Raw genomic sequence first — 22,795 nt, forward strand, 5'->3', positions numbered from 1 at the left:
AAGAACAATGAGAAAGTCTGACATTTTTATTAAGGTAAATAAAACATTACAAAGAGCATTATAAACAAGCATTAAAAAGGAATGGGGGAACAAAAATATTTGAGGGGATGAAAATTTTAAGGAACAAAAACAAATATAACATGAACATTATAAACATACATTAAAATTAATGGGGAAAAAGAAATGTTAAAGGTGTAAAGGAATAAAATACAAAACGTGGAGATCAGCAACATGCACATCAAAAAGGAACAAATATACAAAGTATACAATATAAAACAATTTAAAATAAATAAATAAATATAGAAATTAAAGTGTATATATGTAAATATTATTTTTTTCAAACTGCCATGATGCACTGGTGGTGTGACGTAGCGTGGGTCAGCCTCTAGTCTGGTTTGTAGTGCCTGGCAGAGAGCAGATAATAACTCTGTGGTTCTGTTTGGTGGAGACCTCAGCATCCACACTGGCCTTCCATCAACAATAGCATCTTCATCAGACATCAGTTCTATTGTTGCAGTCTTCCACTGTTCCCTTTATGTGTTGGGTTTGTACAACACTGGACATGGTCTCCAGCAACTGCAAAACATGACAGTAATTTAACCACTAAAACACAGAGAGGAGGACAGTTACATTCTGAAGAAGAAAAAAACAACAACTGCTTAACCAGTTTCTTAACTTACCCGTCTCTTTCTTTGATGGTTCTTTGCAGTGTTCTTCATAGTGTTTCTTTTCTTGGCCTTTTCAGGCTGAGCCAAAGAATACTTCCTCCGCAAAGTCTCAAAATACGTCTTGCAACCTGTTAAATAAATCATAAATAAATGTAATGCCAATAAAACTAAGTAAAACAGAGGACATTAAAATGATTACAACATCTTTAAGATTACCTTTTGCACATTCAGGGTCAACGTCTGTAAAAGTTGTCCTTAATTCTTTGAAGAGATAAGTGGTCACAGCCAGGTTATGTGATGAATTTATTCTGGGGGAAAAAGTTGCAGGCATCATTAATGAAATTCAGTTTTAGTATTTCAAATCCATATAGTGGTAGATTAAACTAACATTTACAGTATACAATACGCAGTCTTACGCGGTTTGTGGATCGTATTTGTGTGGGTTGTTCTCTGAATTATGGAGGCGCTTTACGGGTTCCTGTAAAGTTTGAAATTAAAAAGCGTTTAAATGGATTCACAATCTGCAAGAACCTCAAAAGTGAATTTTCAGTTTGAATAAGTTGGCCATCACAGTAAACATAAGAGACAAAACATATCAGTTCATAAGTCTTTAAGATGTCACTCAGCGCCTCTGATATCTTACCGGTTCGTGCCGCCCTCTGCCTATACAAGGCCACCAGTGCAGGTGTGTGTTGGTCAAGCACAGCGTAGAACTGGTTCCGTATGTTGACGTGATGCGTTGGAACTCAGCACAAAGCTACAAAAACAAACAAAAATAATTATATAAAAAGACTAATACTCGATTTGCAACAGAAAACACATTTGTGATGCAACATGTTCAGTTAAAATACAATGTTGAGCAACATGGTCACATGCAAAGTGATAGTTCTTACACACAGTGAATAGTGGCATTTGCTGTTCCACTTGAATGTGATACATATTAAAAATTTGGCAGTGAAATATGTGTGAAGAGTGGCAGAAAAGAGAAGTGAGTCTGTTTTACCTGTGATTCAATCCGAAGAGCCGGCCATTTCCCCAAGAAGTCCTTCACCTGCACAGATAAAACAATCAATATGAAACCAGTCAAATTATGCAATCAACCTCTTTAATGACAAATTAATGATACAGAATTTCAAGTGAATGTAACTTACCGATAAAGTTGCTCTCTGGTGACAATGTAGGTCTGCACATGCACACAAAAACAGGCAGCAAGAGATTTAATTTTTAAGAGACGTTTGATTGATGCTAATGAATTAGGCTCCAAATAAAAGAAATGGTGAAAAATAGTTACAGACTAAATTAACATTTGAGTCACCTTGATTTTGGGGATGCTCACTGCACTCCTTCCACTTAAACCTATAATGAAAAGACGTTTGTAAAGGGTTTAATAAAAACTTGCATAGTTCATTCGGTAACTATTATGTCCATAACCTTAACTTTGTTTGAGTAAAAGTTAACGTAACTGCTAACGTTAGCCACTAGCTCATTTGGGTGCATCAGCATGTAGATAACATCACATTGAACTTGCCAGAGCAGGGCGCTTAACACAAACAGCAGCAACACACTCAAAAACAGAAGGACTATCGCTTGCTGAAAAGAGTTATTGACTAACGTTAACATTATTGCCCTGCCACGACATTAACAGTACACAGGATATTATCTGTAACTAGCAGGCGGACTGACGGCAATCGCACCCGCGGCACCGCGCTTGCAACTTAAAAATAGCCTCGTCTAAGTCAAATATCACGTTTAATATGATATTCTTACAATATTACAACAAGCAAAGTAGTTTTGAAGTGTTTTGGTTTACTTACAAGTTGTTTCATTCTTGATACACGTCGCTCAAGAGGGTAGCCATCTTGGACAGATTTTTCAGGTAACGTCAGCTGCACGTCATGACGTCATATCACGTGATCGACAGTACACTTTAAAATAGTGAGTAAACCAGCGGTGTTCACTCAGAAACGCTGAGGCACACAAACATAAAAATACATAGGCTATTTGTTCATAGACATTAATAGTTTAAAGGTGGATTAACTCAGCAAGATATTTTAACTGTAGTGACCTCGGTCTTCAATTCAGTGGAGTAGAAAAGCTCAGGTTCCTTCTACCTTTTTAATAAATATCAAGTCACCTTTATTTATACAGCGCTTTTTACAATACAGATTGTTTCAAAGTAGCTTTACAGAGATAACAGGAAAGTAATGCAAGACAGTTTGTTTCCAGAAGAAAATAGCTTCACAGTCCAGCTTAAGTCAGTTCAGTGGTGATTCATTTTGTTGTATAAATAAATAAATAAATTTAAATGTGGATATATATAGCCACTTTGGAGAAAACCGTGATGTCATCGTCCAGCTCAGCTCAGATCTCATATAATAGTGTCAACGCAGGCAGATCAATAATATTGTTGAATATTAAATTAAATTTCCCCAACTAAGCAAGCTAAAAGCCAATTGTAAAAAAGGTGACAATTGTTGTTGTCTGCAATTTGTAAAACTTCACAATAAAATTTGAGATATTCTGAAATGTTTGGTTCATTTTTCTTTATTTGTTCCATTAAATTTATTGCTGGGAAAAAAATTAATCGCGATTAATCGCATCCAAAATAAAAGTTTGTGTTTGCATAATATATGTGCGTGTACTGTATATAATTATTTTGTATATATAAATACACACATATGCATGTGTATATTTAAGATTTTTATTTTTTTTATTTTATTAAATTATTTATATTTATATATAATATAAATTGTGTATAAATGTATATACAGTATATACATGCAGATATTTCTTAAATAAATACATGCATATGTGTGTATTTACAGAATAATTATACGCAGTACACACACATATATTATGCAAACACAAACTTTTATTTTGGATGCGATTAATTTTTTCCCAGCACTAATTAAATTCCTTTGTTTATTTCATTAAATATTCAGATGTTTTTGTGAACGTATATGTTCAGACTGGGTGTTTATTTTGTCCTGTTTTTATAAAAAATATTTGATTAAGAGACTTTTTTTCATGCAGTGGTTTTAAGGCCCTGACACAGGCGACGTGAGTCAACCCTAGAGTCGGCTTTAGTCATTGCTAGTTCTTTGACGTCGGTTTTGTGTTTCAGGTCCTTAAGAATTTATTTATTTTTCTGTACAAAAAGCTTGTTTGCTTTAGCCTATAGTAATCCAGAGATAATTCTCAACCCTGAAGTCCTCCCTGGCCACCCCTCCCTCTGAGAACAGCCAGCACCTTTAGTGTCAGTCATTAAATTACTTCTAATGTGCCTAAAATTTACCAAGTTAAATTTAGTTCTGTTTACAACTTTTTTAACTTGTGATTTAAATGTCAGTCGTGTGTCTAGTATTATACCTAAATATTTAAACTCCTTTACAACTGACAGTGTTCTTCCTGCTACAGTAACTTCCGGGTCATTTATTTGCCGATTTCGAAAAGAACATGCATACAGATTTACTGGTATTCAGATGTAGACAAGAGTTTGTTAGCCAATTAGAAATATTGACCATAGTAGCTGATAGTTCCTTGGCAGCTTGCCTCTTGTTTGTTGCATGTACATATATGACTGTATCATCAGCGTACATTTGACAAGTTACTGCAGAAGGACAAACTTCAGGTAGATCATTAATATACAGACAGAGCAACAGAGGACCCAAAGTTGAACCTTGGGGTACCCCCAAGTCATTATCAGTTACTTGGGAAGTTTTATGGCCTATGCGAACACATTGTTTTCTATCTGAAAGGTATGATTGTATCCATTTGATGACACTGGATGAAAAATTCAACTTTGATGACTTGGTTATTAAAATCTCATGATTTACTGTTTCAAAAGCTTTCTTCAAATCAAGGAAGACCGCCCCACCTACACCTCCTTGGTCAAGTTTTGCCTTTATATTTTCCAAAAGAAAACAATTAGCTGTTTCAGTGGAATGATGTTTTCTAAAGCCAAATTGCATGGATGTAATGTAAAAGACGTAGCATTTAAGTGAAATATTATCTGTTCAGAGATCCATTTTTCAGCAATTTTTGATACTGATGGAAGAATACTGATGGGTCTATAATTACTAATAGTCATATGATCACCTGATTTATACACTGGTGTGATTGTAGCAGTTTTCCAAGCACTTGGAAAAACTCCATCAATAATAGACTGATTCATAATTTTTGTAATAGGAGGAATGAGTGCCTCCTTATGAGTTTTAATAAATATTGTGTCCATTCCGTAAACATCCTTTGCCCTTGAACAATTGAAAGAGGAAATAATCATACACACTTTGGTATTAGTCACTTCTCTAAAAGTTAAAATAGGAGCATTAGTATTTGAAGGAGCGATAGAATATTTCAATCCCGGGGAATTGTGAGTTAAAGTTTTTATATAATCAATGAAGTAATTATTAAATTCTATGGCCACTCTACTTGGATCATAGATCACATTTCCATCTATATTTAATTAAATTTTTTTATTAACCCATATGGAAAAGGTTTGCTAAAAACTCCTGTGATTCTTATGTTCCAACAGAATAGTGTAAGGGACATATATGCTGCAAAAACCACATATATAAATTGCATAATATTAATGTATTTTTAATCATATGTCATATATGTCCAACATACAACTAAAGCCATATAGATTTGCATGATGTAAAAACACAGGAAAATAATGCTAATTTAATATAAATTTCCAGCATGTACGTGTATAAAACACAGTGCAGTTTACCAGTCAGTATAAGGCTGTACTTCACTCATGCTTGTTCTTATCTTGTCCTAAGTCGAGCCCTATGCCTGTAGTCAATCATGGTTACTGTATATACTGTATAATCAGCCTTAGATGAAACACAACATTTAAACTACACACACAAGCACACATTTTAATTGCAAAATTATTTATTAGAGTGCATTCTTCAAGATACAGTTGCATATTTCACATATAAATCATTTTCATTTTAAATCCTGCATCACCAGATTTCATTTTCATTTGTGACAATTTCTCTAAACTTTATCACAGTACTACTATGGTATACAACAGTTCTATTCTTAACCTACAAACATAAAACTTTCCTAAATGTCGAAGTGATTCGTATGCGTATCACTCTAAAAAATAATTCAGTGGCTTAGTAAATATCACATTAATAATTAACTTTATTAACTTAATAAAATCTCTGACTATCATTTACTTGATAGTTTTTTAGTTGAACATATACTGAAATAATTGACTAAAACTCCAACAGTTAATTTTGTCTGAAATTTACAGTTGTATTTAAGTTTGAAGTTTTTCACAAAAATAATTTAGTATTTGACTAACCAATTATTTATTTAAAGTACACTGAGCTAATATATTTGTGAAATTTCCATCACAATATTTGAGAATGGATAATTAAAATGATCTGTTTCAAGAACCACAAATATTAGCCTACTTAAATAAAATCAATATTATTTATATTTAACACGAATAAGAAATTGATTAAGTTTACTCAATTAAAACAATGCACCCCTCCCCCAACCTCTGACGTGATGACATCTCAACGGTTGATTGAGCGCGCGCTGTTTGAACTCTCTTCAGTCCAGAACAGTTCTCCTCTTATCTTCTCAGCGGCGCAGAATTGGTGCATTTCCTCTGTGAAATTCAGGTGAGTGTATGTTTTATCTTATCGGTATAATCATTAATGTGCTTTAAATCAATTTATTAAATGCGAAAGAACATACAGAGACGCAATGTTACTCACCTTAAACGAGATAAACGAGTGTCGACTCGCGTCTGTGTTTTCGCGTGATTGTAACGCCTTGCATAAAAAACACACGACTATATTCCTAAAGATAATGAATATAACTAATTTGGATGATAAAATGTCCTCAGAACTGTGAACTGTTTGTTTATTGGCAGGTTATGGAGTCAGTCGCGTCGCAGCATCTTTCGGCTGTGAGTGACGCAGGACTGCGGTGTAAAGTTAGAAGTTCCCCCGCAGAGGCGAGTCCATCTCCAGCATGGGAAAAAGCGCTGATCCGGTGGATACTGGATAACAGACCGGTTGATTACACTTGAATTACTTGAATGTTCAGGCCTAAATGTTTAATTTTTACTTCGAAAATGTTTCTTACATGAGTTTAAATGTAGGCAATATTGTATATGTGTTAAAAATAGTATAAAATATGCTGTATTGCTGTAGGCTACTCATCCACAATAAAGGCCAATGTCATGTAGTTATACTGGTGGTTGTAAGGAATATTTTTACAAAGGTTTAGTGGAAATAAAAAAAAGTTAATATTACTGGCATATAAACACAGTTAATATAACTCATAAATATTTGTTTTTAAATGCCCCCCCCCCCCCCCCCAATTATTTCTACTCAATTTTATTTGTTAATTTACCAAAAGCAGTTACTCAGATCTATTTAATTTGTTTTACTTACATTTACTCAGGTAATACAGTGTATGTAATTGATTTCACTGCTTAAAAATCTAATCAAAATTCTAAGTGTAAAAAAGTTTCACCAAACAAATTGAGTAAATCATATTAAAAGTTTTTAGAGTGCATCACCACCAGAGTTCATGTCACATATACAAAAACATATTCCAGACAATTTTCAACATTTTAATCACTGTTCTAGAAACATATTTGACTCAACTTTGTTCATTTGCAATACTATGTTATGATTTGTTCACAAACAACAGGCCCAGATAGTTCACAATTAATGTAAATACACAGTCTTACAATGTCATTGCTTTATAACTGCTCTTTCAAATCCTGTAGGAAAATTAACAGTCTTCATAAAGATCCGTGATATTCTGACAGCTAGTAATCCTCGAACCGGCTTCTGCACTGTACAATTTAAAGGGATACTCCACTTTAAAATGAAAATTCTGTCATCATATACTCACCCTCATGTTGTTTCAAACCTTTATGAATTTCTTTCTTCTGCTGAACAGAAAGGAAGATATTTAGAAGAATGTCAGTAACCAGACAGTTTCTGGTCTCATTGACTCCCATGGTAGGAAAAAAATATACTATGGAAGTCAATGAAACCAGAAACTGTCTGGTTACTGATATTCTTCTAAATATCTTCCTTTCTGTTCAGCAGAAGAAAGAAATTCATAAAGGATTGAAACAACATGAGGGTGAGTATATGATGACAGAATTTTCATTTTAAAGTGGAGTATCCCTTTAAAAATTTGCCAACTGCATATAAGTTAATCAGATGTTGGTCATCAGAACATGAAATCTGTATGAAACACATAAACAAATGACACAACATGTGTATAAATTCTATATGACTTTAATTTGACCAGCATATGATTCAATATAAGAACTTTAAATGATTTATATATGAATTTTATTTGAGTTTTATATATTTCTACTAATACCATACCATATTTTCAAGATTAGTTAATTGTCGATTAGGAACTTTATAATGTTCTAGATTAACGTTTGCTGTTATATTAAATCTCTGTTTTGTGAGTTTTCTCAAGATCAATATCATATTGTGGTCAGATAAACCGGTAACCAGATTATAGGATTTCTTTATTCTTTCTGGCCTATTAGTAAAGACCAAATCAATGAGTGTTTCTGAAGAATTAGTAATCCTAGTTGGCCCTTCAACAACCTGTTGAAAATCAAAATTACTCATTACACGTTTTGAAGAATTAGGAACTTTTTCCTAGTGTTGGGGGTCCTTCAGGAGCAGGGTTGAAGAACACTGTTCTAGACTCTATATTTATGGGAAAATGTGCAAAGTGTTGTATGTGAGTTTGTACCTCACCATAGTGCTGGCCGCCAAATGTGCTTGTCTTTGTTTAATGGGGTTAGTCAGTGTTGGTTGCTGCAGTGGAGAGTGTGGCCTGAGTGCTGCAGGAATTTTGTACTTTGTATTTTGTTGATTTCTTTTTGGTATTGTTATTACCAAAGTTATTTTCAGAAAGTTTTGGATTTGGCATTATTGCTTTGAATAAATTAGTAGCATATAAAGACTGGGCTCTTTGTCCAGGGAGAAGATGACGAATGAAGACCTTTGTTTGGTCCATTGTCACTCCCTCCTACACTGTAAAAAAAATTCCCGTAAAAAAACGGTAAATCTCTGGCAGCAAAGTTTCCAGACGGGTTCTGTTAAATTACAGCAAATTACCATTTCACAAAATTACAGGCAAAAACCGTAAAAATACAGAATTGATTTTACGGTCAAAATTAATTAAATTACAGTACATTACTGTTAATAATGGCTTATTAAACCGTGGAAAAACAGATAAATTATGTCAAATTACATAAAAAGAACATTTAACTTTAAGGTTAAACTGTAAATTTAGGGTTTTATAAAGTTATTTTATAATAATGCTCTGTCTATCTACAGTAATTATCTTTTAATATATAGTTTTTCTGTGTAAAATAACTATGAAGTTATGTATAAAAATGTAATAAGTCCATAAATTCAAATACAAAGTTTGTATATTTACAGTTTTTATTTTTTTGCAGATCCAGTTTCACAACTTTGACCAATCTCTAATTAAGTACTTAATAGCAAATGTACAGTCAATTTCTGTTAAATTAACTAAACGTACAAGTACGGAATACCTGCACATTTACAGTATTACTCATTAAACAAACACTGAACATCAATATACGTGAATGATAGGAAATACAGGCTTAGTATATCATTTAGAACATGTAAAAATATCCACATTAAAAGACTTTATATTTATATTAAGAGAACAATAGAAGCAACAAGTGCAGTGACAAGTCCCAGTTAGTGTAGCACAGTGCACAATTTTTTTTTTTTTTATTATTAAAACACAGATTTAGTATTATTGGGTCAAGTGTTTATGAAAAGATGGATCTTTAGCAGTTTCTTGAAAATGTGTTGAGTTGGGCAGGTCATCCCACCAGCAGGGAACAGTCCAGGGAAAGGTCAGTGAAAGTGATTTTGTGTCTCTTTGGGATGATGGCACCACAAGGCGCCGTACACTAGCAGAACAAGCTTCTGGAGACACAAAGATCTGAAGCAGTGAGTTTAGGTCTTGCTGCAGCATCTGGATCAGTTGCAGAGGTTTGACTGATGCTGGAAGAGCTGCCAGGAGAGCATTACAATAGTCCAGTCTGGATAGAACAAGAGCTTAGACAAGGAGTTGTGTGGCTCCAATAGGAAGGGCCGGATCTTTCTGATGTTGTATAAGGCAAATCAGCAGGATCGCATGGTTTGGCTGAAACCATAAGCAGTTCTGCCTTGGCAAGGTTAAGGTTGAAGGTGAAGGTCATTCATCCATCAAGAATTTTCCATCAGGTAGGCTGAGATGCGAGCAGCAACCGTCAGATCCTTTAGCTGGAATGAAAGGTAGAGATATGTGTCATTAAGTGATAGAAAAAGTCATGTTTCTAAATGACAAAGCCTAGTTACACTAAAAAAATAAAATAAAAAAATAGATGGGTGGAATCTAACACAATCGTGGTCTTACTGTAGTAAAACCAAACCTTGTGCAGCTACAGTGGCCTCACAAGGATCAAATTAATATTCACATGGGAAAATACAGTATAAAACAAATACAATTTTCTGCCATTTTTAGTGCAATCATATGGAATCAGAAGACTCTGCCATTATGATATTTTTAATTACTTCTTCCCATACCTTGTTTGCCATGATCATTCTGCTTTCCACTTGACCTGAAATCACAAAAAAATATTTTTTAACAACTCAGTATTACATTTACACATGTAAGAATATGTTCCACTGAGACAATGCAAAACCTCAACTGTCTATGATCTGGAAGCTGAGCAGGAAAGGCTAACAATTAAGTTTTGAGCTGAGACACCTAACGTTAGGGGTGTAACGTTAACTGTCTGTTCATCTGGATCAATGCAATTTTCATAACCAATGATCAAAAAGTATCCTATGAAAAAGGCTACTATGGTGACCCCAGGTCATCCAAAATGTAGATAAGTTAAATTCTTCATCAGAACACAAACATTCTATCAACTTTTATTTTATAAGCCTAATATATGCACATATATGAATTCTATAGCTATGTGTTAACAAGCAGATGCAGCCAGAATATGCAATTTATCATGCTGTTCATATTCGTTTTCTTAACAGTCTTGATAGCCACGTTAACCCTAACGAAAATTAACTAAGTTATGGTTTAACCACAAAGAAAAAACAAACAAACATGGTAACGTTAGGCCTATTTCAAAATGTCCCGCCATTTAAGAGATTGATTTAAAGTTAACGTTACTGACAGATAGCCTACTGTCGCGTATTAAGGAAGATTTTATACACAATTAAACAGAATTTGATATGTATAACAAGTCTACGAAAGCTTGTTTTAGGTCTTTTGAGATGTGGGTTCAGCTGATCTTTCTTAAAACAGATGGAAAATGTAACGCATGCTACATTTTCAGTGTTTTGCCCTCCAGCTCTCGCCAGTTATGACTGAACATAATTTAAGAATGCTAACGTTAGCTTGAAAACTATTAACGTAACACAAATGTAATATAATATATCGTTCACATGTTACTTAGTATAATGAGACTTACCTCAGCCGGTGATCGGTTGGCATGATGTCCGCCGTGACTAACAAGGCTCACTGAAAAGCCAAGGGCGTTATTTCCGAAGAATTCAGACGGACTGACTGACAACAGCTCCTGCTCACGGCTGCTCTTGACGAATACGATTGCTTTGAACCACTGTTGATCTCACAATCCACTTCACGAGAGTAGACTGTCACTGAATTCAAATCTCCCGCTTGCCCAAACTCGACTGATCATCAGCTAACGTTAACCGTTGTGGGGGCGGGAGTAAACAGCGGAAAAGTAATGGCGGCGAATTTGAATCTGCGTCATCGCGCGCGCGCACTCACACACACAAAGCCCTGAATGTGCAGCAACGGAGATTTGGAAAAATATTCATAAAATATACATGAAATTATGGGAGAATAAGATAATGAAATAATTATCAAAATGAGTATAAAATAAAATGTGAAATAAAAAATAATTCAATACAGGCCTACTGTAGCCTATGTAGGTATGTACAAATACTATTATTTAACCTTTAAAAAGCTCACTTTAACCCCCACATGCTTAATAATCTGTAAGGAAAACATATTGAATAGATGCAGATTTCTGCAGTTATACCTTCTTTTCTTTGTTTTCTAATTTCACAGAAAAAATCTGTAAAATATTACTTATAATTTCTGTAAAATTACACATAACTCTGTAAAAATACAGATAAGTTCCTTTAAAAAAAAGTAAAATTGATGTAAAACCAAAATACAAGCAATTACCTGTAAATTTAACAGTGGACCTTTAAATTACAGCAAATGCCTTTTATTTTACAGATATTTGCTGTATAATGACAAAACGGTAAAATTCTGTAAAAAAATACAGACAATTACCTGTAAAATAACACTTTTTTTTTACAGTGTATGTCTTATATAAAAATAAATGAATAAGAGATTTCTTGACAAAATAACTGGTGTCCGTTTCCATGAAATTAAACAACAGGGGAAAATCAAGATTTTTAAATCTACATCATATTTTGTGTGATGTACAATAAACTTCATAAAATGTATCAGTAAAATTTTGGCCATCATTTGAACGGGGTCCGCTACAACAGGCTTGTACTAATAGTGGATAAAAGCGATCCGTTATATGTTATGACAGCATAAGTTTAATAAACCGTAATTAAACTAAACTATACCTGTCCTATCTCCACGCAGCATATATTCTCTGGTTCTGTAGACATCATTGTCCTACTCCGGTTCGAACTGAACACTGCTACTGACATTTTCAGTGTGTCCAGACAACTCTGGAGCATGAGCTCTTGAAGCCTCACCCTCTCTTGAAAAGGGGACCAGCTCATTTGCATTTAAAGGGACATACACAAAAACTGTGTGTTTTTGCTCACCCCCAAAAAGTGTCCATTTTAACATGCTATTAAACATTATCTGTGGGGTATTTTGAGCTTAAACTTCACATACACACTCTGGGGACATCAGAGACTTATTTTACATCTTGTAAAGGGGGGCATAATAGGTCCCCTTTAAGTCTAGTACAGCATGCAAGAGTGTTCACCAAAGTCAAAGCTTAGTCAAAATAACAAAATGTGGATGCCAAATGTACAAAATGTAAGACAAATGTTTATTTATAAGCCATCATCTTGGAAAGGTCAAAGCCATTCTGTCTATCTATCATTTATTCTATACATGTTATTTTGACTTTTCTGAATAATAAAATGAATAAATTATGGAGCTGCTGTACTGGAAACATTATTCACATTCTGTTTCCTTTCTGCTTTTTTAAGATGATAAACACCCAAAAATGAAGCACATCACAACTACAGAGACTGGAGACAAACACAAGGTGAGCACCCGGTAGGGCTGTCGCGGTGAAAGAATTTCCTTTACGGTGATTTTGAGTGGCTATGTTACAATGTGGTCAGCAAGCTAGCTTTTTTGTACAAAATTCAACATTCTCACAAAATCTAAGAATCGTCAGACTAGAATGATTGTATTGTTCAGTTCTTTAAAACCATTAAACAAAATAGCTGTTGTTTATTTAACAGGGAAAAAGCAAAGACTTGGAAACAAGAATCAGACCAGATCAATGCCTACAACAGAAAGATTCTAAAAAAATAAATCTTCTATGTCACAGACTTCATCTTGAAGGCAGGCAACACAAAAAACTGAGAACTGCACATTTTCTTCAGATAACAGCACATTCACTACAGTCCCATGAGTCTTGTGCTGAAGAGGAGCTGATTCAGACTTTCCTACAAAAACTACTGATGATGGACTACAGAGCGAGATACATAAATATTAACAAGGGGAAAGAACAGGATCACAAACAACAAATAGACAAAAACTCTGAAAATGAGGGTGATATTGTTGATGATGTTTTTAAAGATGTAACTTTATCCAACAAAGGAACAAGTCAATCTGATCGCATTCACCCGATTGATGTTCAGATGGCTGTGTTTCATTGTGCTGATGGTTTCCTGAAGCAGCTGATGGTCACTAAACTGTCCCAGTGTCAGTACGCTCTGCCTCTGCTTGTTCCTGATCCAGACACACAACAGATTGAGTTTCCTCTCTGGACATTCAGACAAATCAACAAGACCTGGAAGGTGAAAAACGGCAACAATGAAACCATCAGTCAAACCCATCCGGTCTACAAGGCGCAAACTCCAATGGTGTCTTTCTTCAGGTTTGGCTCCGTGTCTTCATCCAAGTCTCATCTGATGAACAGTCTGATCAATGAGAAACACAACACGTTCTTCCACAGGAACTGCCCAGGCAGCAGCAGAACCAGAGTCCTGATGGATGGAGTGGTGGAGATCGCCTGGTTCTGCCCCTCTGGGAAAAACACGGATAAATTCACAGACTGTGTTGCGTTCTGTAATCTACACGGTGATGCAGGAGAACATGAGAAACAGCTGCAGATCCTCACTGAAATGGCCTCAGTCAATGTTGTTCTGCTATCACAACTGGACAGGCATGACAAAAGTGCAGCAATAATCCAAAACCTGTACAGGAGCAGAAAGCCACTCATTTTTCTTTTTACTGAGGATGGTTCTACTGTAACTGAGACGAAGAAAGGGACATTCAAAATAGGTTTGAAAGACAGAAATCAGTCAGAAGTATCTGAAGAACTCAGAAGAGCTATAAATGATTGTCTCTCAGAATCATCTTCCACTTTCAGACTTGAAGATGTGTCCAAACACTCAGGCATCAGAGTAGATGAGGAAGATGATGATGACTGCAAGAGAGGAAGAGAAGCAGCACAGCAGATGATGAGTTTACTGGAGAAGAAAGATCTGACAGAAATCAAAGAATCATTTCTGCCTCATCAGGGGAAACTGTGGCATCAGTGGTGTCAGAAGAACAAAGAACTACATCGACCTAAAGCACATGAGACAGAACTGGACATCAGTAAAAAACACTCCGAAATGAGGAAAATCCGTGAACAGCAGCATGAATCTGATATAAGCAAGTTTATGAAATTCTTTATTAATGAAATTGAATCAGATGATGAAAAGAAAAAAATATATTTTCAGAAATTTCTTGAAATACACCTGGATGAATATATCTCAGCTGACCTTTCTGCTATACACAACAAATATGATGTAAAGTGGTCAACAGTTGTACAACTGAAAGAAAATTATGATAAATCTGAGCAACTCAAAGCTGAACAAACTGAACTTGAGAAAATATCTGAGGATCTTCAAGCTGCAGCCTTTGGTTTGCAGCACATCATGAGGGAGATCGGTCAGATCTATGAATCATGTTCATCTGTGAAAAAGAACAAGAAAGATCTGTCGTTTCACTTCTCTTCTCTCCCGAGTCTTGCAGTAGAGATGATGATCTCTGGATTTCCACTGGAGCTGATGGATGGAGATGCTGCTCATGTTCCTGTGATCTGGATCTCTGCTGTTCTAGATAAACTCCTCCAGAAACTGGGAGACCAGAGAGTCTTTGTGCTGTCAGTTTTAGGGCTTCAGAGCTCTGGGAAATCCACCATGCTGAATGCCATGTTTGGACTCCAGTTTGCCGTCAGTGCTGGCAGGTGCACCAGAGGAGCTTTCATGCAGCTGGTCAAAGTCTCAGACGAGATGAAAACAGAGATGAACTTTGACTATATTCTGGTTGTTGATACTGAGGGTCTAAATGCTCTAGAACTGGCTGGAAGATCAACAAGACATCATGACAATGAATTGGCCACATTTGTTGTTGGTCTTGCAAACCTGACCTTGATCAACATCTTTGGAGAAAACCCATCTGAGATGCAGGACATTCTTCAGATTGTTGTTCAGGCCTTCCTGAGGATGAAGAAGGTCAGACTGAATCCCAGCTGTGTGTTTGTGCATCAGAACGTTTCAGACGTCACAGCTGAAGAAAAAACTAAGGAGGGGAGAAGACGACTGCAGGAGAAACTGGATGAGATGACAAAACTTGCTGCTGAAGAGGAAGTCTGTGATGCAGAATGTTTCAGTGATGTCATTAGGTTTGATGCACGGAATGATATAAAGTATTTTGCTCATCTTTGGGAGGGAAACCCACCGATGGCCCCACCAAACCCAAACTACTGTGAGAATATTCAAGAACTAAAGGAAACTATTATGTTTCATGCAGCAAAATCAGATAAAATAATGCTGACACATTTAAAGGTTTGTATTAAAGATCTCTGGGAGGCATTACTGAATGAACGATTTGTCTTCAGCTTCAGAAATTCTCTGGAGATTTCAGCCTACAGGAAACTGGAGACTGAATACAGCAAGTGGTCCTGGAGTCTTCGCAGTGCCATGATGGAAACTGAGAACAAACTACACAATAAAATAGAAAATGAAGCAATTCATGAGGTTGAGAAAACTGATCTTCAAAGAGAACTGAAGGAGACAAGTGAAGAAGTTGAAACATCAATGACAGAATTCTTTGAGAAAGACAAAGATAAAGATATACTGATTCAGTGGAACACATCATTTAAAATCAAAATCAAAGATGTTGAGGAAAACATTGTGAGAGAAACAAAGAGGAAATTAAACGATATTCTTCAACAGCGAGACCTAAAGAGAAAGATTGATGCTCAGAGGACAAATCATGAAAACACTCTCTATGAAAAGAGCAAAAAACTTGCCTTAAAACTCAAAGACAAAGCAAATGATGAAGACGCACTGAAGATAGAGTTTGATTTGTTTTGGGAACAGTATGTAAAGAAGATCATCACAGACACTCCTGCAATTAAAGACATTGACGTACTGACAGATGTAAAAAGGCTTCTCAGTGATATCCATCAGGGATGTCTCCATGTAGGACACAGAAAAGAGGGCAGTGAATACAATATTTTCAATGTGTCGAGTTTTTCTGAATATGTTATTTTCAAAAGGTCCCAAAGAAAAGAGATGCGAGATGATGTAAAGGATGCTTGCCGAATAGTAAAATCATCATTTGGACAAGCTCAGTATTTGTCTCCAGAGGATGAAAACCAAATAAGATCATTAGTCACAGATGTTGCTCAGCAGACAGACAGAATGATTGAGTCATTTAACATTTCAAAGATGGGCTACAACATCAGCTACATTCAAAAACTCACAGGTTACATCAAGAAGAGAGTAACAGAACATGAGGAAGGACCAGTGAATTATGTGTTCAAGAATGATTTGTTCATGGATTTAGTTCTCTCCATTTGTAAGAAAGCAAACAATATGATCACTGACCAACAGAGATTGTTCAAGGAAGCCAATGATCCTGTTCTCTATTTGGAGAGGAAGAGAGCAGAGTACTATAGTATTTTCCAGAAATACTGTCATGGAGCAACATCAGCTGCCATTTTTGGTGTGATCATCTGTCAGAAACTTAAAGAGCCCATTGAGCAGAGTGTCTACAAGAAGACTGCCAGAGATCTGACAGGTGAAATGAGATCAAACTGTGAATCATTGAATGGAAACAGATCAAATCTGGAGAAACACATCCTGAAGACACTGGCAGAAGAGGAGGATTTTGAGAAATACACGCACTACATTGATAATCCCAGTCATCACTTCAAGAGTTTCATCAGAGATGAAGTCAATCTGTACATCAGTAATAAGTTCACTGTCAGTGTTTTATCAAAGATGAAGAAGAACATTGAACTCCTGCAGCAGAAGATCATGAAAGCAGCACATGAATCTACTGAACATGTTCAAGTGAACAGAGGAGATGCTGGTTTGTGGTTGAAGAGTTTCACACAGAAGCTCTCAGATGTGCTGATCTTCACTGAAAAAGACCTCAGTGGAGTTAAACATGATGATGTTGATGATTTCAACCTCCTAGAAGATGTGATAAGACAAGAGCTTCCTGCTGTAATGTCAGACATATGCAGTAGATTTAACATAAAGGCTTTTCCAGTAAAGCTGGACTATAAATTCAGGCCAGATGAGCTTGTGATTGATCACTTCTGTCAGTGCTGTTGGGTTCAGTGTCCGTTCTGTGGAGTCACCTGCACCAACACCATAGAAAACCATGATGGAGATCACAATGTTTCATTTCATCGTGTTATTGGACTAAGCGGAATATATTACTCTAATACAGAAAACCTGTCTGCCCATATCTGCACATCAGCAGTAGCAAACAGCAATCTATATTTTTATCCCAATGAATCACAAAAAGTTCTCTGGAGAGATTACAGAACAGCAGGAGAAGATTATGCAAAGTGGAGCATCACTCCTGATCTCTCTGAACTGCCCTACTGGAAGTGGTTTGTGTGCAGATTCCAGAAAGATCTGGAAAAACACTACAGTAAAACATTTGAGGGACAGGGTAAGATCCCAGATGAATGGAAAAAATACTCTAAACAGGATGCTCTAGAGAGTTTAGATAAATACATATAGTTCCTCATTTGCAAGTCACTTTGGACAAAAGTGCCTGCTAAATTAATAAGTATAAATTTAGTTTAATAAGTAAATTAAGTTTTAGGTCTATGATTTACAGCATTTATTCCTCTGTACAAAATACTGTACTCCAGAGAGAAAAGTTTAAAGATGTAATTAAAGTTTCAAAAGTTTTTCAAAAGACAGTATGTGTTCCACACAGTGAACTGATCTCTACTTCAAGACAATATATGTTGGAATAAACATCTTCATTTATGAGGAAAGTCTTTTCAAAGCAGTTTGACTCCACTCTGCACTGCAAGAATACATTTTTAATTATGAAAACTAATACTATTTGTTTTAGTAATAAACTATATGAGAAACTTATAAACAGAATTAAATTTGGATTATCTAATAACATTAAAAATTATATTTCATGTTTTCAATGCACACTGTTTATAATTATTAACAGGACATTTTCTTGACACGTCACACAACACTGATTGAGTTAAAACATTTTTGTCTCCAGAATTCTGCATTTTTTAAATCATTAATTCAATACTTAATAATTTAACTCAACAGTACATGACCAGCAAAAAATCCATAACATTTTGTCACAATACCCAATTACCAATTCACCTGCTAATTGTAGACAGTTTCAAACCAGTTTAACTTGGATATTATATAATCTTTTCACTTTTATTTAGCCTCTGTCACAACTTTTTTGTAGTGTGTTGCATCCATCAAAACAAAAATGTGTTCATATTTGCAAAATACAATTAATTTGGTCAGTAAAAACATGGGAAATCTTTTCTTTGTACTTTTGTCAGTTAAAAAAAAGTGTTTAAGACAATTAACTAACCACAGATTCTTGATTTTATTGCATTTAACAAAATGTCGCAACTTTTCTGGAAATGGGTTGCACATTTCTACAGCTTTGTATGCATGTGTTTATGATTATATAAAATACAGACACAATAAATAAGACAAACTGAATGGATTTCTGACAACATCTTTGAAAAAAGTATTTTTGAGAATATTTTTGTTATGGGCTTGGGATAAAAAGAAAGGGGTCATTCCATCCCTAGTGGTCCAATGAAGGTTGCTTGACCATATTAATTTGTTTTGAGTGATTACCTCTGTATTTGTTTTGCAAAACAACCTACACCCAAATAATGTATTTCTAAATTTAAGTTTTATGTATTTTAATTGCATATAAAATTTCCATCCATTTGGATTACATAGTTTGAACATAAACAGATGAATTAACTGATTCATAACTATCAGTCATAAATAAATGAAACAGGTAAGATTTATATTGTATAAATAAACGAAATGTGTTTTAAGTACACAATAACCAGGTTTATATATTTACCATTAAATCCAGTTTCTTTAACCCTTGTGCATTGTTAGAATTTACATCCTTTCGTTATGTTTGTGGCTGAAAACAGCCACTACTTTAAACTGCTGTAAAAATGTATCAGATAAATATTTTTTTCAATTTTTTTTGCATTAATCTATTAATCAACCTCAGTCCTGCTCAAAAATATTAAATGTTTAAAAAAAATTCAGGATTTTAACTCTTTAATTGCCAAATTCGTAAATGATGTCACTGATTTGGGAGGAAAAAAAACACAAAATTACTCATTTTCAATATAAAATGTGATTGTGGACTGGATTTTTTTTTACCTTTTATCACAGTCTTGGACATGTCAAAGATTAGAAACAACATTGGTTTTGATGCATTGTTAGTTTTTGTGCAGCATCAGATTTTAACTTTTTCTCCCTCATTTACTGTTCGTGGCTGTTTTTGCCCCATTGACTTCCATTATAACCACATTTTTTGATTGCAAAGCCATGACACCATATAATCATGCATTTTTGATTGTTGGTGGTTTTCCCTGTTGGGAAGAGGTAAAATTTGTAATTTTTACTGTTGATAACCGGGTGGCACCATTAACCCTTTAGATAGGCCTGTGCCAAAAAAAGCTTAGTTTCTGGCTTTTACATGGAGTTATATGGAGTATAACAGCATAATAAAGTGTGTGTGTGTGTGTGTGTGTGTGTGTGTGTGTGTGTGTGTGTGTGTGTGTGTGTGTGTGTGAGAACTCACCTTGATGCGTCTGAGAAAATCAAAATATGCACCTCAGCTCTCAGAACTGCATGGAGTAAACAAAAACAAAGTGTATTTATGCACCTGCTGCCTTTTGATGGTGAGAAATGCAGACTAAACAAAAACAAAGCAAGTGGATTTAAACGCGTGCATGCAAGCCTGCTGGTCATTTGATGGTGAGAAGAGCAGCAAGCAACATGAGAAAGGGCTTGACTTGTAGTGAAGTTTTAGAGATGATTATGCAGCCTGACCCCTCCAGCGAGCTGCAGGATGACTAACCGGATACAGGATGTATCGTCTTCTCCCTCTGACACCACAGACTCAGGAGAGTCAGATCCTGATTTGGATGTGGCACCCTCATCATCCACTCTAGCTTCCACTGAAGGCGAGGAGGATTCGGAGGATCCTGGATCTGGGTGGATTGGGAGAAACGGCGAAGTGTTGTTTTCCACCAACGCGGAGACAACTCTCTTTCTTCAGCCTGCCAGTGGCGTGACTCCAGGGCCGATACGCTATGCCATCACAAGGCATAGTCATACATGTTTGTATGACTGTACAAACATGTATGTGTTGACGCAAGTCATGCTGACAATGAGGTCAATCATCTCCTCCGTAAAAAACAGATTGAACACGGAATCCATGTTCTGGACCCTTGCGAAGGCATAGCGCGTCGGCCCTGGAGTCACGCCTCTGGCAGCATGAAGAAAGGGAGTTGTCTCCGCGTTGGTGGAAAACCACACATCGCCGTTTCTCCCAATCCACCCAGATCCAGGATCCTCCGAATCCTCCTCGCCTTCAGTGGAAGCTAGAGAGGATGATGAGGGTGCCACATCCAAATCAGGATCTGACTCTCCTGAGTCTGTGGTGTCAGAGGGAGAAGACGATACATCCTGTATCCGGTTAGTCATCCTGCAGCTCGCTGGAGGGGTCAGGCTGCATAATCATCTCTAAAACTTCACTACAAGTCAAGCCCTTTCTCATGTTGCTTGCTGCTCTTCTCACCATCAAATGACCAGCAGGCTTGCATGCACGCGTTTAAATCCACTTGCTTTGTTTTTGTTTAGTCTGCATTTCTCACCATCAAAAGGCAGCAGGTGCATAAATACACTTTGTTTTTGTTTACTCTATGCAGTTCTGAGAGCTGAGGTGCATATTTTGATTTTCTCAGACGCATCAAGGTGAGTTCTCACACACACACACACACACACACACACACACACACACACACACACACACACACACACACACACACACACACACACACACACACACACACACACTTTATTATGCTGTTATACTCCATATAACTCCATGTAAAAGCCAGAAACTAAGCTTTTTTTGGCACAGGCCTATCTAAAGGGTTAATGGTGCCACCCGGTTATCAACAGTAAAAATTACAAATTTTACCTCTTCCCAACAGGGAAAACCACCAACAATCAAAAATGCATGATTATATGGTGTCATGGCTTTGCAATCAAAAAATGTGGTTATAATGGAAGTCAATGGGGCAAAAACAGCCACGAACAGTAAATGAGGGAGAAAAAGTTAAAATCTGATGCTGCACAAAAACTAACAATGCATCAAAACCAATGTTGTTTCTAATCTTTGACATGTCCAAGACTGTGATAAAAGGTAAAAAAAAATCCAGTCCACAATCACATTTTATATTGAAAATGAGTCATTTTGTGTGTGTTTTTTCCCCAAATCAGTGACATCATTTACAAATTTGGCAATTAAAGAGTTAAAATCCTGATTTTTTTTTAAACATTTAGTATTTTTGAGCAGGACTGAGGTTGATTAATAGATTTATGCAAAAAAAATTGAAAAAAATATTTATCTGATAAATTTTTACAGCAGTTTAAAGTAGTGGCTGTTTTCAGCCACAAACATAACGAAAGGGTAGTAAATTTGCCCACAGTGAACTGTTGAGTTTTTGAAAAATTTCAAAGCATTTTCCCAAAATATGTGTCAAAATAAGATTTGTCACCAAAAATCATCCCATTTGCTGAAACACAGAAAAAGTTATAGCCAAATTTAGACTCAAAAATACCCCATAGTGGATGAAAACATCCCCAACAGCACATAAGGGTTAAATCTCATTTTCTCAAAAAAATGTTTAGGTCTAAATTCAACATAATAATTTTAAGAGGGCAGCTGTCTGAACATGTAACACATTATTAGCTGTTTGATAATGTAGTCAAGCAAAAGGCTAATTATATTAATAGGGAGAGGTTATTGGGCACCATGTGTCACTTTTGATTGATTTATGATCCCCAATACAAATTCCCACGCCTAGCCCCGCCCCCCTCCCACTTATGGAATGTGCACATGTACACCGCAGAAAATTTTTCACAAATAAAATTTGCGTGGCGTGAATTTCTGGATGCATTTGCAGGATTAAACATACCTTACTCGACCGTGAGCAATCACCATGTCAGACGCATGATTGAATTGCTTAAAAGAAAAACAACCGCTGATGATATACTAGATGCAAACCAATGGCTGGATTAACAATTATATGTGATGATATAATGGGGTATGTTTATCTGTTTTACAAATATTACCATGTATGAGATTTTAGTGTATTTCATAAATGTGTATTTGTGGGGGTTTTTTTAAGATGTATATTGTGTTATTGATTTCTTTTTTTTTTATCAATATATTTATTATTTTTCACATGA

At 35.7% G+C, this 22,795-nt stretch overlaps 1 protein-coding gene across 1 annotated transcript in view; it reads left to right on the plus strand.

Moving 5' to 3' along the window:
* The window catches only part of LOC308695427 (interferon-induced very large GTPase 1-like), a gene marked incomplete at both ends in the record, with an annotated part of 31,785 nt that extends 13,763 nt beyond the window's left edge, over nt 1–18,022 (plus strand). Inside the window, 2 exons of the mRNA XM_081373566.1 lie at nt 12,962–13,031; nt 13,312–18,022. Of these exons, the coding sequence (XP_081229692.1) occupies nt 12,962–13,031; nt 13,312–18,022 (4,781 nt within the window). The remainder of the gene's footprint in view (nt 1–12,961; nt 13,032–13,311) is intronic.
* Nucleotides 18,023–22,795: the final 4,773 nt, after the last annotated feature.

The sequence above is a fragment of the Scardinius erythrophthalmus genome (genome assembly GCF_964197995.2).
Source record: "Scardinius erythrophthalmus genome assembly, chromosome: 1".
Classification (NCBI taxonomy): domain Eukaryota; kingdom Metazoa; phylum Chordata; class Actinopteri; order Cypriniformes; family Leuciscidae; genus Scardinius; species Scardinius erythrophthalmus.